Source organism: Artemia sp. Qi Xiang Cuo, chromosome 4 (genome assembly GCF_049724085.1).
Source record: "Artemia sp. Qi Xiang Cuo chromosome 4, ASM4972408v1, whole genome shotgun sequence".
In the NCBI taxonomy this organism is placed as follows: Eukaryota; Metazoa; Arthropoda; class Branchiopoda; order Anostraca; family Artemiidae; genus Artemia; species Artemia sp. Qi Xiang Cuo.
In genome coordinates this window covers 60,978,517-60,995,321 of record NC_142797.1, presented here as the reverse complement: position 1 = coordinate 60,995,321, position 16,805 = coordinate 60,978,517, and the positions used below count along the sequence as shown (strand labels likewise).

Below are 16,805 nucleotides of genomic sequence, written 5' to 3'. Positions count from 1 at the left end.
CTCCCCCTTGACATGTTCCTTGTTAGATGCCTTAAATAAGAGAGGCTTTAATTTGTTTTTCTTGTCTAGCTTTGATCACACTATGAACAAATTTACTTTTTTTTTAATTGTGTGCAATTTTGACTTGTATTTCGCACAAGTGCCATTGAGAGATATATAGCCTAAAACAAATGCTGTTTCTTATTATCCCCCCCCCCAAAAAAAAATCGGATCTACATACCTGAACGGAATAATTCATATCTGAATCCTTGCGGTTAGAAAAAATCCGCACCAGAAGTGACATACAAATATAACTCTGAATATGACATTCGACTTATGCCTTTTCTTTAGCATGGTAGTACAACCTAAACCATATAAATAACATAGTTATGTTGGTCGGCCACGGATCCTCGAAAAAATTGTGCGTACCCCCAAGGGGCACGCATACCACAGTTTGAAAACTACGACATTCAGCTTTTAAAATAAGCACATTTTTCCTGGGGCATGGGCACCCATAAGAGGGGGGGCGCCAACCCCCCTCTTCTGGATGAATGACGGTGTCATTTAATAAAAAAAAAACTTTCCACAGAATAAGTTTTCAAAGAAATGTAGAGCTCTATTGAGTCAAAAATGGGCAGAAATAAAGTCAAATAATCTTCCAAGCGTAAAACTACCACAAATCACTATCAACAACTAAATAAAGCTTAAAATAAACGAAAATTACAGTAAATTGTCGATTCAAAAACAAAACGAGCAAAAAAAGACATTACTAGAATTGATAACCCCCATACCTTCTCAATAACCGAAACAAACATAGGGTTTACTAAAAAAAAAAAAAAAAAAGACAAAAAACAAATGACTGTGGATTGTCAGTTTGATTTACCTATAAGCTCAAAACGAAGTGCCGATAAGACCAGGTAAGCCCCCCCCCCCTAAAATTCAGCCTATGGGCGCCCATGTCCTGTGGAAAACCGGTATGGGATCTTTGAGAATTTGCTAATTGTTTAATGATTACTTTTGAAGCCAGTGAGATTTTTTTTTTCGGTCTATTATCGCGGAGTTAGCGAACCGGTAATGGTACAGAGTAACCCTTTCAAATTGCTTCAGATTATCAACTCTGATATGCTTAGAAGTTTCAACGTCTATGGAAGAAAAAAGTTATGGCATAAGTACTGCGGACATGGCAAATAAAAATAATGTAGAACACAAATAAAAATTTGGTGTAACTAAAAAAAAGTTTAATTGAAAACGACATTTTCAATAGTGTATGCTATTCGAATATTTAGAAAACACAAATCTTCTTAATTAGCTGTTTTAGGAGTCGAGGACGTACATAGGGTTGGGGGAGGGGCTTTGGGCCTAATCACCCCTGAATCTTCAAATTTGCGCAATTGTTCGTGTACTTATTTACATTTTTGATAGTATTTGCATGATTTTGGTATTTTCTTTGAAGTATTGCCTTCCATCCACTTGTCGGGCTCCTACCTGTTAGAACTAGCATATCGAATTTTGAGTAAAGCAAATAATTTGGTACTTATATGATATAGCCCCTACCGCTCAAGTTGTTCATTCATTGGCGCATTATAGAACCGTTTTTTTTCGTTAGTTTCTTTAAGCTTAACGTGAGACAGGACAAAGAGAAGTGACAGGATAGATGGAAAATATATAATTTGGGCTATATATTTGGACATTAAGGGGGGGGGAGTAAAGTATTTCAACGGTGTGAAGTACGAAAACAATTCTTACTTCATAATAAGCAGAATAATTGTACCTAACATACTGGGAATGCAGACCCACTATACTTTAGCCTACCCCCATCACCTAATGTGCAAATATATAGCCCAAATTTGTTTATAAAGTATTAGGCTATATTTTTATCATACTCTGGTATATTTCATTAGGGTTGAGTGTCAGAGAAACATATTTCAAGAATATTAGGTAGGGGCTATATCATACAACTACCGATAATTTAGCGCTAATATTAGGTGGCTGGGTGGGTAGAGGAGTGTCCCCGCTTTCAGGGAAGTTCCTTTTTGTTTTAAGTTTTAGCATCGCCCTCTACTTTTTTTTAACTGTTTTCTTTTCAATCAGTCGCTTCCATTGTTTTTTTAAGTTGTTCTTCTTTTACGCTTAGAATTACTTCTAACTCCAGTCTAAAAAAATGATTTCAAATATCAAAACCAATGTCGTGCTATAGTTTTTTTCAAGTTAATTTTTTTTGTTTAAGATTTGAACTTCGATTTCAAAGCTAACGAGGAAATCTTCCAACAATATGTGTAAAAGAAGATGAATCTGTCTCCAGAAAAAAGAAACGTTTTAATTGGCTACTTCCATGTTCGTTTGGTTTTTCGTCATTTATGTTGGGAAAAAAGTGTTCTTGATCTCTAAAACTAAAATATGCATCTTTTAGGTACAATACTTGTCTTGCTTACCAATTCTTTTCTTTTTTTCAGTCGAGCCATTAAAACCAACCCTGATGTCCAACCGTCGACACCACTTTCACAGATTTTCGTTGACGACTTCTGGGGAACCCCATTAACCCACAGTGGCTCCCATAAAAGCTATCGCCCTCTAACTGTTCTTTCTTTCCGCTTAAATGTTCTTCTCCATGACTTAAAACCATTCGGATTCCATTTAGTGAATATAATATTGCATACAGTTGCGACAGCTCTTTTTACGAAGTTTGCAAGAACGATTTTTAGAAAGACATTCCCATGCGCTATAAGTGGTGCCATCTTCGCTTCTCACCCCATTCATACCGAAGCGGTTGCTGGCGTTGTTGGGAGAGCTGACATTGGTGCATCGATATTTTTCTTGTTAGCTTTTTTAGCATATAGAAAATATTTGATTTTTAGAACAATTTCCATCCATGGAAGTGGTACTCACCCGAAGTTAAAGGTAAAGGCCTCTTGTTATTACGATTTTTTTACAAAAATTTTAGTTCTCCCCCTTCTCTTTGGGGGGAGGGGTATTGAAAAACGCTATTTTTTTCTATTTCCATTAGCAATTGAGAAAACAGAAAAATGCTTATTTTGAGTCCTTAAAGTGACCTTGTTAAAGTTTTCCTTGTTAGAAAATGGTAATCAGAAATTTTGCAAACAACCTTAAAATGGTCATAAATACTTACTTGTATTATTACTAAAGGTGTACTACTTCACTTACTCCCCCCTAAATATAATGAAGCGATCAGTATATTTGAAAAAAGCATAAAAAGGAGAATTGTGTGGTGGGAAAGACAAAATAGCAACCCGAAAGATTTTAAAAGTCAGCGATCGAGCAGTCCCGATTAAAGGTGCCACCATGGTCAGTTCCTAAAATGCCACAATTGCCCAAATGTGCGTGCTACACAGCGATTTTCGATGCTATAGAAAAAAAATTGACTGTAATAGTGCTAAAATAATATTTTCTTTCTATTTTAGCACTATTTTAGTAACCATGAGCATATGCTACAGAGCTAGTCGTAATAAAGTAGTTGAAAAATAACACGTTCATGCTACACGTGGCAACCCTGGTCCTGATGCCAGCATTCTGCTCCAAAAAGGTTTTTTCTATACCTTAGAGAAGTGGGGTCAAACTAAGAAAAATGTTTTAGTGTTTTAAGGTGGTCTCTTGGGTAACAGAAAATTTTGATCAACTAACTAAAAAAACATGTAATCTCGGAATCAGACTAAAGTGTGCAATAACACCTTATTAAAATAGAAATATGTTGGTTTTCTGTTCAAAAAGGAAAAAAAATAGAAAACGAACAAAACTCACCGCCAATTCAATAGTTGATGTGTCACATTTGTTTATGCTTAATCTTTTTCTTCTGGTAACTGCTTTGTAAACTATGATTCAAATACGTTCTTAGACCACACTATCCTACATGACGTTTAATAAAAAGAATAATGTTTTCTACTGTTCTTCAAACCGTTTTTCGATTGGCTGAAAATCACCCTCGTTTTCTTGGATTTCTTACTTGTAAATACATACATATATACACACACATATATATATATATATATATATATATATATATATATATATATATATATATATATATATATATATATATATATATATATATATATATATTATAACCGAGCAATAATTGTATATTTGTGCATGTATGTATTTTTTTTTACAAAAACGGCTCCGTATTTTGACAAATGTGGTTAGATGATATGCAACAGCGAATATCAAAACGTGTCAAAAATGAAAATGAAGAGCAAAGACACGGGCTCTTAGAAGATACGCGAAATCGAGAATTAGAGCGCCTCAAAAATGAAAATGAAGCAAAGATACGGGTGGTTAGAAGATTTGCGAAAACGAGAATCTGAGCGAGTCAAAAATGACAATGAAGAGCTAAGAAACACGCGGTTAGAAGACAGGGCGACATCTGAGCGAGTCAAAAACGAAAATGAAGAGCAAAGACACGGGCGGTTAGAAGATATGCAAAAACGAAAATTAGAGCGTGTCAAAAATGAAAATGAAGATCAAAGACACACGCTGTTAGAAGATAAGCGACACCGAGAATCTGAGCAAGTCAAAAATGAAAATGAAGAGCAAAGACACGCGGTTAGAAGACATAGGTGAAAATCAACAACCTGGACAGCGAGAATCAAAACGTGACAACATTGTAAATGATAACGATGCCAGTAAGGGCAGCTAAAGCAAAGGGCATTGGCAAATTGTCTGTAGTAATGAAAATCCAAAATGAAGAAGAAAGAAAAACAGGGTTAGAAGATCAATGACAGCGAGAATCAAAACGTTTCAAAATTGAAAATAATAGCGATGATGATTGGGTTTGGGATTTTGACATGGATAAGGTCATCAATGCCTACCATACCTTTGTAAAAAAAAAGTCCGCCGATGTGTATTTCATAGTGAAAAAAGACAAGCCAAAGTAAAATGAACCAAACATTTTAAATTCGCAATGGGTGAAAATCAAAAACCTGGACTGGCAAATGAGACAAGACGCAAAAAATCAAAAGTGACAATTGTTATAAATGATAAATCGCTGGAAGAAAAAGTAGATTTTGTCCCACCACTTGAACAATTAAAAGAAACAACGGTTTGGCGACATGTCTTTCATAATGACAAAAGACAAGCCGAGGCAAAAGTCAAAGGTCCAATAAAAGAAACTGAGATTTTGAAATGGTACTACTTCTAATTTAACGTCCATTTGGACGTCATGACATCTAGAAAAGGCTCAAATTGTCTTTGTTTAGAAGAAAAGTGACAATGAGAATCCATATATAGAAGCCTGCCGCGTGCCAAATGCCGGGGCCCGGCGGTGAAGCCCGGTACTCTATATATATATATATATATATATATATATATATATATATATATATATATATATATATATATATATATATATATATATATATATATATATATATATATATATATATATATATATATATATATATATATATATATATATATATATATATATATATATATATATATATATATATATATATATATATATATATATATATATATATTAAGGTGAGCATTTGACCAATGTTGTTTGAAATTTTCAACCGGTCAAAAATTACCCATATTTTTTCGGTTTTGTATTATTATTATTTTTTTTACAGCAAACGCCATGTGTAGCCAGTGTGGTCTTAGAGCGTATTTACTTCAAACTTACGGGGAGCATTTGACCAATGCTGTTTAAAATTTTCAACTGGTTGAAAATTACCCTAGTTTTCTTGGTTTTCTTAATTATTTAATTTTTTTTTTTTTTTTATCAAAAGTCATGTATAACCAGTGTGGTCTTGGAGCGTATTTAAGTCAAGCTTACGGGGAGCATTTGACCAATGTGGGTTAAAATTTTCAACTGACTAAAAATCACACTCACTTTCTTAGATTTTCTTGATTTTTTTTTTTATATTTATTTATTTTTATAAAAAAAACCTTGAATCCCTCTCCCCCCCTTCTCACCTATTTGGCTAGGGCCTTGTTACCTTATCCGTTGAGGTGTTTGCCAAACTAAAGAAAAAGAAGCCTGGAACACCACAAAATTTGTTTATTTGTGTTACGTTCAAGCAATTTTTTAAACATCCATAACGCACATGACAACATACTAATGTAGAAAGAGCCTGATAGATATCTCTGTATGTGGTCTTTCAATAGAAGAAGCTGTATCTAGAATACATCAATTATTAAAGAAAAGACGAAATTAGTCTCTGGCACTAGCGAACGTCCGGTTCTGCTTTAATTCCAGATTAAACAATAGATTTTGGCGATAACTTCTGGAACATTTGTGTCTGTTGAGCTGTATAGCCACCCACATACCAAATAATTATCCAATTGCCACAACTAGCGACACATCATCAAGTAATTGTTATCAGCACAAACCTTGTTATGAAATGAGTTAAATGAGCAAAAAAACCGTCTGACTTATAAGTAGTGTAAATATTTTGGTAGATCGGTAAAAATTCATGTAAAAATTTGTTCTGGTAGGTTAATGGATTAGAAGAATTTTCGCTCAACTAATTCAGCATCAATTTAAATAAGATGCTAATAATTTAGAACTTAATGCTCAATTTTTTAGAAGAATTAGAAGAATCTGGATAGAAGTATTTGCGCTCAATTAAATCAGGTTTAGATTCAATAAGATACCAATCATTTAGAACTTGATCAATTTTTTGGAGAATCTGGATTACAAGATTTTTTGCTCATCTAATTCAACTTCAGTTTAAATAAGATGCGAATAATTTAGAACTTAATAATCAGTTTTTTAAAAGAATTAGAAAAATTTGGATTAGAAGAATTTTTGCTTAAATAATTCAGCTTCAGTCTAAATAAGATTTCAATTATTTTGAACTTAATTATAGACTTTTAATGAGTTTTAATGAATTAAAATTTTAATAATATAGAAGAATCTCAATTAAAGGAATTTTCGCTCAACTAATTCAGCTTCAGTTTAAATAAGATGCCAATAATAAAGGACTTAATGATGATATTTTTAGAAGAATTTCTTAGAACAGTTAGAAGAATTTAGATTAGAAGAATTTTCGCTTAAATAATGCAGCTTCTGTCTAAATAAGACGTCAATTATTTAGAACTTAAAAATAAATTCTTAATGAATTTTAATGAATTAGGACTTAATAGAACTTTAATGAACTAGAAGAATCTCCATTAGGAGAAAATTCACTCTACTAATTCAGCTTCAGTTTAGGCTAAATGTGATGCCAATCATTTAGAACATAATAATCAGTTTTTTATAGAAATATTTTTTAGAAGAGTTAGAAGAATTTTCGCTAAACTAATTCGGCTTCAGTTTAAATAAGATGCCAATAACAAAGGACTTAATGATCAAGTTTTTAGAAGCATTAGAAGAATTTTAGCTCAACAAATTTAGTTTAAGTTTAAATAAGAAGCCAGTTATTTAGAACTTAATGGACTATTACAGTTTCAGTTGAAGTAAGATGCAAATAATTTAGGACTTACTGATCAATTTTTTTTAGAACAACTTTTAGAAGAATTGGTAGAATCTGGATTAGAAGAATTTTCGCCAAACTAGTTTAGCTTCAGTTTAAATAAGACCAATTATTTAGATTTTAATCATCAATTTTTTAGGAGTATTTTTTTTTAGAAGAATTAGGAGAATCTGGATTTGAAGAATTTTTGTCAGCTATTTCAGCTTCAGTTGAAATAAGATGCCAATAATTAAAACTTAATGATCAGAATTTTTAGAAGAATTAAAAGAATATAGATAAGAAGAATCTTCGCTCAACTAATTCAGCTTTACTTTAAATAAGATGCAAGTTATTAGGACTTAATGGCTAATTTTTTAAAAGGGTTTTGAAGAAGAATTGGTTAGAAGAATTTGAATCAGAAGAATTTTTGCTCAACTAATTCAGCTTCAGTTTAAATAAAATGGCAGTAATTTAAAACATAATGATCAATGCGCGATAGAGTATTTATGAAAAGTACATTTTCGAAGGAATACCTTAAATTAGGTATCCTTTTCCCAGACAACACTGCCTTTCTGTGACGAACAAATAAACGTTCAAATGGGGATAATTCCATTTATTTAAACAGTGAAAACAGGTACAGAAGTCTAGATATTTCTACTGATGACGATTGCTGTATAGGTGATTGAAATATCTAGACTTTTGTACCTTTTTTCACTCTCTGAATAAATGGACTTATCCCCATTTGAACGTTTATTCGTTCGGACGAAAAGTGATTAACTGATTTCATAACTTTAACGTTTATGTTTCCCATGGAAGGTGCATAAGGAAACATATTTACTTGAGGATGAATAATAAGTTATATTGTCTCAGTCATTATTACCCATACAAAGTCTTAAAGTGGCGTCTGTTGGTAATACGACTACTTCTACTACTACTGACAATTTACTGTAGTAACAAGCTGCGTGAGGCCAGCACAGCTATGCATGCTCCTTCTCCATCCTGCTGGTGATATATCACCCTAAATCCTTACTAAGTTTTTGTATCGAAACATACAAACGGTTTTTTTCGTATTGTGTTACAAAGCTAAGTGTTCCTTTAGCACTTTTTGATTACTAAGTTCAGTGTTCTTTTAGCACTGTTTTATACTTGATTAGACGCTAAAATACTTCTAAATCATTATCTAAACTTAGGGCCCTTCGTCCTTGGCTCTTTATGAACCTGTATTATGCCGTCAACCCTGCTCACCTCATGTTACAATAAGTAATTTTTTTGATGACCGTGATTAAAAATAATAAGGAGAGTGGTCAACAGTGGGCCGCCTTTTGAAAAGTTGATTGTCTGCCAAAGTAATCACTTTTCGAGGCCTGTCAATGTCTGGACATAGAATTTTTGTGCCCCCACCCACCAATCTATTTTTTTTTTTACTGGAAATATCAATGTAAAAGAAGGGGGCAAACCACAGCAGGGGTTCTACGTACCGGGGCACGATACGTTCCATAGGCTTACTCACGCAATCGCATTTTGGTTTTGTGCTGTAGCAGAGGACTTCTTGAGCTTCTTTTGTGCTGCGGATGATTTTTTATCTTTTAAGTATTTTGCAGACCCGCAGCGTCTTAATATAGAAATACAGCATTGGATTTGAATACGGCTTACGTTTGAACTCAACCATGTGGTTTGGGAGCCCCCTAAGAGCGGTCGATATTTCTCCATAAGGCTTCATTTTTGGGCATAGGAAAATTAATCTGAAAAACAAATACAGAATAATTATTCACAGGTTTCATGAAACCTGAAACCTTTATATATATGAAACCTTTATATATATAAAAACCTTTATATATATATAACCTGAAACCTTTATATATATATATATATATATATATATATATATATATATATATATATATATATATATATATATATATATATATATATATATATATATATATATATATATATATATATATATATATATATATATATATATATATATATATATATATATATATATATATATATATATATATATATATATATATATATATATATATATATATATATATATATATATATATATATATATATATATATATATATATATATATATATATATATATATATATATATATATATATATATATATATATAATAGTTATCATTCCTAAGTCCCTTTTTAATGAAAAAATTTACTACTTGTTAAGAATCCAGAAAACATGCGAAGAATCGCATCTAGAATCTAATGAAATCCTAATGAAAACAGGTTTCCGCTGCCTTATGATGTATTGCTGACTCCGTGAAATAGTTTAAACTTTAGTTTTTTGGGATGGAAGGGACAAAAAAAGGTACATGGGTTAGGTTAGGTTACCTACTTAATATATGCTATGATTTACCTCTCCCCCCCTAATTTGCAAATATATAGCCCATATTTGTTTCTGAACTATTATATTTTTTCGTACTTTGTTTTATTTCATTAGCATTAACGACACTTCACTTATCGCGTGTTTACTGGATTCTTAACAAGTACCAAAAACTTTTTCTCATTAGATATTTATTCCCAGACATGCTTTTAAAATTTCGGTTACTATGGGTAAACATAGTATGGGTAACAACAATTCTTTACTATGATTTTTGAAAACGCGAATTTCGCGATTTTTGAAAACGCGAAGCTCGCGCGGTGCATAATAACTGGGCTATCTTCACATTGTCGAACTTCTCCATCCATTGTTTTCTTTTGCAGCATATGTATCTAAATTAATTGAGGTCTTCTATTTAGTTCTACTAAATCTTATTTTAGAGTGAGTCTCCAAGCGGTAGTGGAAGGAGTACACCTAGTGTTTACGGAGAGGGAAGTCAAATTCCTCCATCTGTTCTAGTCAAGAAGTATGTGTTCCTGGGTTGCACTATATGTTGTGCTCTCTTTTCTATGCTTACCAAAGAGCATGGAGTGACAATTCTAGCTGTCTGCTATGTTTATGACGTATTCATTCATTCCAGAGTGAGAAGCATTTCAGATTTCATTCAAGTAAGTCACCTTTCAATTTCAGATTTTATTTAACCAGTGAAAACCTGGTATTCTAAACACTCTTCATTTTTTTTTAATCGCAAACTTAGATCAACGTCAATAAATTCTCTGGCATGAGACCATGAGGGGGAGGGGGGTAATTCGCTTTTTTGAAAATTTTAATGAGGTCTTTGACTACTCTGCCTTTGGATTTCTAAATAAAATGAAAATGCAGAAGTATACAGTCATGGGTAACTTTAACATTTGTTATGGCTTTCAAATTGAAGAGGTGGCATTTTTTTGCAAAAAAATAATGTATGTAGAAAAATTAATCAGGAATGAAAAACAAGACTGCATAGTTATTCAATTAACTCCAAGTTCTCCATGGGCATGCTTTAAACAAGGCTCTAATATTAATTATTGGAACAAATGACATGTAGTATTCCCAATATGTCAGTTTTATCTCGTGCCCAAAATTACTTATTCCTAGTCCTCTTAAAGGATGCTTTAAGCAAGGCAGATTAACTAGTCCACAATTTCCCTCTTTCTCTCTCTCTCTCTCCTTCTCTCGCTCTCTCTCTATGCATCTTATCCCCCCCCCCACATCGCTCCTCCTGTCTAAAGAATACGAAGTCAGCCAGATCTTCGGTCAGTAGTACATAGAGTTTTGCTTGGTAGTCTTTGACTTAGAGGTACTGAAACAGTTTTTGTCACAACCTGGCTAGTCTCACCTTCCTCTTATGAAGTAAACCTGCACCCACGAGTGACGGAGAAGAAAAAGAGAGGTGTGTGAAGAAGAGGTAGAGTGAAAGGGGGGATGGGAGAGGGTAAAAGTCCAAGAGAACAAAATATAGATTAGTTCAATCAATCAACCTTTTATTTTTAAATAAATGAACAAACGAAACAATTAACATGAACATTTCGATTCAAAGCAATGCTTGTGCGAGTCACACCTGATATTGGTAAACAAATTTATATCACATTACGAAATGTAAAGAGGAGAGCTGATAACATAAGAGAGGGATAAGGAATTAGAAAGGAAATAATTGAGAAGAGATGGAGTCAAAGAAGGAGAGTTAGAGGATAAGATACAAAAGAAAAATTGAGACATTAACTCATGCAGTATCAAATACTGTGTAAGAGAGGTATCGTTTGTGGAGTGTGCCAAATGGTTTTATGGATTTAATAGATTCATTAATTGAGTTCCATACAGAAATACTTCTATAAACTGGAGAATGTTGAGACCTAGTAAGTCTTCTTCTCGGTAACATAAAATTATACTGGTTGCAGCGGAGAGCTCTTTCTTGATGAATTGTGCTACAAAGTTCGAAGTACCTGGAAAGACATTGAGGAATTATATTCGATAATTGTTCCAGTGTCTCTGTATAGGTCTGTTGAGGGGTATGTCGTGGGGAGGCAATATGTGGCCTTGACTGCACGGTTTTGTGATATTTTTAATGATTTTAGATGAGATTTGAATGTATTGCCCCAGACAGAAAATGTATTGCCCCAGACAGAACATAGTTAGTATGATTTGCTTAAAACATGCCAAGGGAGGAACAGGAATCATTCATGGCTCGACAAAAAAAATGGGCAAATTGGAAATAATATCGAATGGGCAAATAAATGGGCAAAACTGGACAATGTGCGATTTATTTCAATGATTGATATTGGAGGTTGATAATGGAGAAAGAGGTAGAGTGAAAGGTAGGAAGGGAGGAGAGACAATTTTAGTGTTAGGTAGTTATTGGTATTAACATTTCTATTATAAGGATCAATTGCGAATTTTGCATAAACCGTGTTTTGCTCACTGTGCAGACATTGCTACTAACATATTTTATTTTTGATTTGCTGATTAAAATGGAAATCTCCAATTTCTTTAATATCACATATAAGTAGGACTCAATTTGATTTAATTATTACTAGGCTTCATTTATACTGTAATAAATTATTTATATTTTATATTTTATAATTATTATTATTATATTTATTTATATTATTATAATTATTTATGAAAATTATTTATACGTTATAAATAATTTTGTTTATTACTTTATTTGATATTTGATATTATTACTAAAATTAAATTAAAGGCTTTATTTGATGTTATAATAATTGATATTATTTCACATATTGCTAGGACTCGTAGTCATTCCTCAACATTATTACAAGAAAAGGAAGGAAATGGTGCCCCCTTGTTACCTTTAATTATGAAATATTATTAAAAGTATGTATCTTATTCCTAACGTATTTTTTCCTGTTGGTTTTAATAGAAACCGCCGATTTTTTGAAAATTTTATGTAGGCATTACCAAGATTCAATCATTGCACTTATTCTCCAGAACTAACATATTGAATAAAAAAAAATTTGTGCCAATAGTACCTTGTAACCATTAATTGTTGAATGCCCTGAAAAATGGGTATTCTGTTTCTTAGGATAATGGCTTTAAACGTCCTTGTAGTCGAATCAGCGTCGTCAATCTGGGGGTGAGGGTGTTGATTGGGGGCATATGCCCACCTAGATTATTTGACATATGATAAAGAAGAAAAAATAATCAATGAATAACAAAATTAATCAGCCGAGAAAAACGAGGGGAATGTCAACCAGTATTTCTCTGCGTGACGGGCAAATTTGCGTTTAAAACAAATAAAAACTTCCTATTTGTGCACTGGTAAAAATATATTGCTTGCATTATATAGAAGGTATGTATTCAAGGTTTTTTTTTAAAGAAAGTTTTTGGTTGGACTTGAGAAAATTTCGATTTCAGTTCGGCACACCAAACTTGTCTTAATGAGTTTCAGTATGGGTACGGACTGCGAAAAAACAGCCTGTTGATCCTTATGGGTTTAAGGATATTAAGCAAGTGGTGTCGGAACAGTTTTTTTTTTATCAACTTTTTGTTCTTGAGTTAGATCTTTATTGGTTTCCTTGTTTTTTCTTCTATTTCCCTATTGGTCATTTAGCTGAAGTTTTCCCTTGGTTTTCCGGACAATGCCGGACACATTATAAAAGATTTGCTAATTTTTCATATATTATGAAATTATTCAATATATTAAGAAATTATTCATTTATTCATATATTATCCAGATAAGATAAAACAAGGGAATAATGATAATGATAACTTGGTGAGCGAACAAAAATTTCTAGCATATGCAGTAAAGTTTTATAAAGGTGATTATGATTTGTTTGTCTATAAACATAGATTTTCCTCTCCCCCCGTAAGTCCTTTTATAGTGAATGTCACTCTATTTCCTTGGTATCTACCCCAATATTTTTGACAAACAATATGCTAAATTTTGCATAAATTTAAAGGGTATATTTTTATTTCTTTTATTTATTTAATATGAATTATTAACATAAAACTTAACACAACCACATCCTCTCCAAGTGGTACCTTGGCACCGATCTCGATATTTTTAGCGAGCAAAATGTTAAAATTTGCATAGATTGAAAGGAATATATATATATATATATATATATATATATATATATATATATATATATATATATATATATATATATATATATATATATATATATATATATATATATATATATATATATATATATATATATATATATATATATATATATGTATCATTTAATATCAATTATTAATAAAAAAAATTGCACAACCACATTCACTTCAAATGCCAGGGCATGGTATGGAGAAGGGATAAACAAATATATCCACAAAAAAAAAAATTAAAAAATACTTTCACCTCAGAAAGGGATTTAAATAACATGTATATATGTAATAACTGTAATAGCCTAATATCTCGACTATGGACTTAAAATTCAACTTTTATCCAGTAAAATGTTACATATGAGACCATATATGGATTTATTTAAAAAATAAATAATCGAGAAACAAATATTTGATCCAATGAGAACCAATTATTTGAATTAGGCCCCCCCTCCAAAATACCGATATTGCTTCTATAGTTTCATATTTGATTATAACTCGCCCATATTTTGCGTTAGTTTCAAAACCATCCCTTCGTCTTGCTTAAATCCACCACAGAAGTAACTCCTGTATTTTTGAACATATTCAGGTAAACATCTGAATATGTATGGCTGTTTTGAACATATTCAGGGCTGGTAAGGAATATTTGAATCACTTATACATTTTCAGATGCGGGAAAAGTCAAATTTACTGACATAGATGAACACAAACAAGAATTTAGGGGGGGGGGGGGCAGTATTAAAGCAGTACATAACATTTCCCCCGATCACAAAGTATTTGCGGTAAAGGTCTAGATTAGGGGCTATTAAGAAGGAAACATGTTAAAAGAACAATTCTTGCCTCATAATATCCAGAGTAAAAGTAGCTAACAAATTTTGCGTGCAGCCTCGCCATACTTTACCCCAACCCCCCTCTAATTTGTAAACATATAACCGAAATTAGATATTTGCCATGTATTCTCTCAATGCGTCTCTCTTGTTTCAGCCCGTGTACCAGTAAATTGAATCAAATGTGGCGAAACAAGAACCGGAAAAACAAAGGTGACGGGTGGCAAAATGTATTAGAAATTTACAATTTGGGCTATATATCTGCACATTAAGGGGACGGGGATTATAGTATAGCGGGGCTACATGCAAAATATGTTAGCTTCAGTTATTCTGCATATTATAAAGTAAGAATGTTTCTTTCTCAATAGCCCCTAATCTAGATCTTTACCGTCTTTTTACCCCTGCTGGTGATTTTTTTCCCTTAAGGATGATTATAACAGGTAGGTGTCCAGCAGTAATAGAAGCTACTAAGATATAAAAATAAATTATATACGTTTCATTCAAAAGAAAATAAATTTTCAATCTGGTTGTGTTTACGATTGTGGAAAAATAGCTTATTTAGAAGTTCCGTTGTTGGTAGACACTTACTTGGCTCTAACGATCGCGATTTAAATGGTTTTTGTTGTCCCCGCTCGTTATATGCACAAAAAGCATGCGATTATAAAGATCATTTGCATTTGCCATTTCGTTCCTATCATCAAAATCAATATAAAACGACGTGATTATGACTTCCTTTTATGTGAGAAATAATTGAACTTTGTTCCTGGTTGGTTAAAGAAATGTTAGATGGCTTCAAATGACTACCCTTGGCATAAAGATCTTCACTGACTCTCTCGTAAATCTAGGAAGTCGTGAACTTTTTTTTCTTTTGCAATATTTTGCAAATAGTAATAATGGCTTGAATGTGCGTTGAATTAATAAGGAAAGTGTACGGTCGGTTTCACAGAGCCTGTATAAAATATAACCGAAATTCTCAGATGCGAAATTCGCGTTTTTAAAAATTATAGTAAATAATCGTTGTTACCCATACTATGTTTACCCATAGTAACCGAAATTTTCAAAACATGTCTGGGAATAAATATCTAGTGAGAAAAAGTTTTTGGTACTTGTTAAGAATCCAGTAAACACGCGATAAGTGAAGTGTCGTTAATGCTAATGAAATAAAACCAAGTACGAAAAAATATAATAGTTCAGAAACAAATATGGGCTATATATTTGCAAATTAGGGGGGATAGAGGTAAATCATAGCATATATTAAGTACGTAACCTAACCTAACCTATGTACCTTTTTTTGCCCCTTCCCCCCAAAAAACTAAAGTTTAAACTATTTCACGGAGTCAGCAATACCTCACAAGGCAGCGGAAACCTGTTTTCATTAGGATTTCATTAGATTCTAGATGCGATTCTTCGCTTGTTTTCTGGATTCTTAACAAGTACTAAATTTTTTCATTAAAAAGGGACTTAGGAATGATAAGTATTATATAGCTCCGTATATTTGTATATATATATATATATATATATATATATATATATATATATATATATATATATATATATATATATATATATATATATATATATATATATATATATATATATATATATATATATATATATATATATATATATATATATATATATATATATATATATATATATATATATATATATATATATATATATATATATATATATATATATATATATATATATATATATATATATATATATATATATATATATATATATATATATATATATATATATATATATATATATATATATGTATATTATATATATATACATATATATATATATATATATATATATATATATATATATATATATATATATATATATATATATATATATATATATATATATATATATATATATACTTCGGGTAAACAATTATTGCGAAAACGGATTTTCGAAAATTTTCAAGTTGAGCTTCAAACTCCTCAGAAAGGGTGGCAAATTGAAATCAAAAGTGCTGTGTTGAGGTCACCATGGTCTAAAACCTTAAAAAGTAGGTTTCAACACTCCACCCCCACCCCATTTTGAAAAACAAGGAAAATAATTTTTCGGCATAGGTGACGTGTCTTATGAGTGGGTAATGA

General features: G+C 31.7%; 1 protein-coding gene and 1 long non-coding RNA gene across 2 annotated transcripts in view; one reads left to right on the top strand and one right to left on the bottom strand.

Moving 5' to 3' along the window:
* LOC148953300 (protein O-mannosyl-transferase TMTC2-like) overlaps window positions 1-16,805 on the top strand; it is a 137,911-nt gene that overhangs the window by 56,656 nt on the left and 64,450 nt on the right. The window contains exons 2-3 of the mRNA XM_089088472.1: window positions 2,433-2,877; window positions 10,186-10,413. Of these exons, the coding sequence (XP_088944598.1) occupies window positions 2,433-2,877; window positions 10,186-10,413 (673 nt within the window). The remainder of the gene's footprint in view (window positions 1-2,432; window positions 2,878-10,185; window positions 10,414-16,805) is intronic.
* Window positions 11,280-16,805, bottom strand: part of LOC148953301 (uncharacterized) — a 55,474-nt gene continuing 49,948 nt past the window's right edge. Inside the window, exon 2 of the long non-coding RNA XR_016141706.1 lies at window positions 11,280-11,727. This is a non-coding gene — a long non-coding RNA (uncharacterized LOC148953301). The remainder of the gene's footprint in view (window positions 11,728-16,805) is intronic.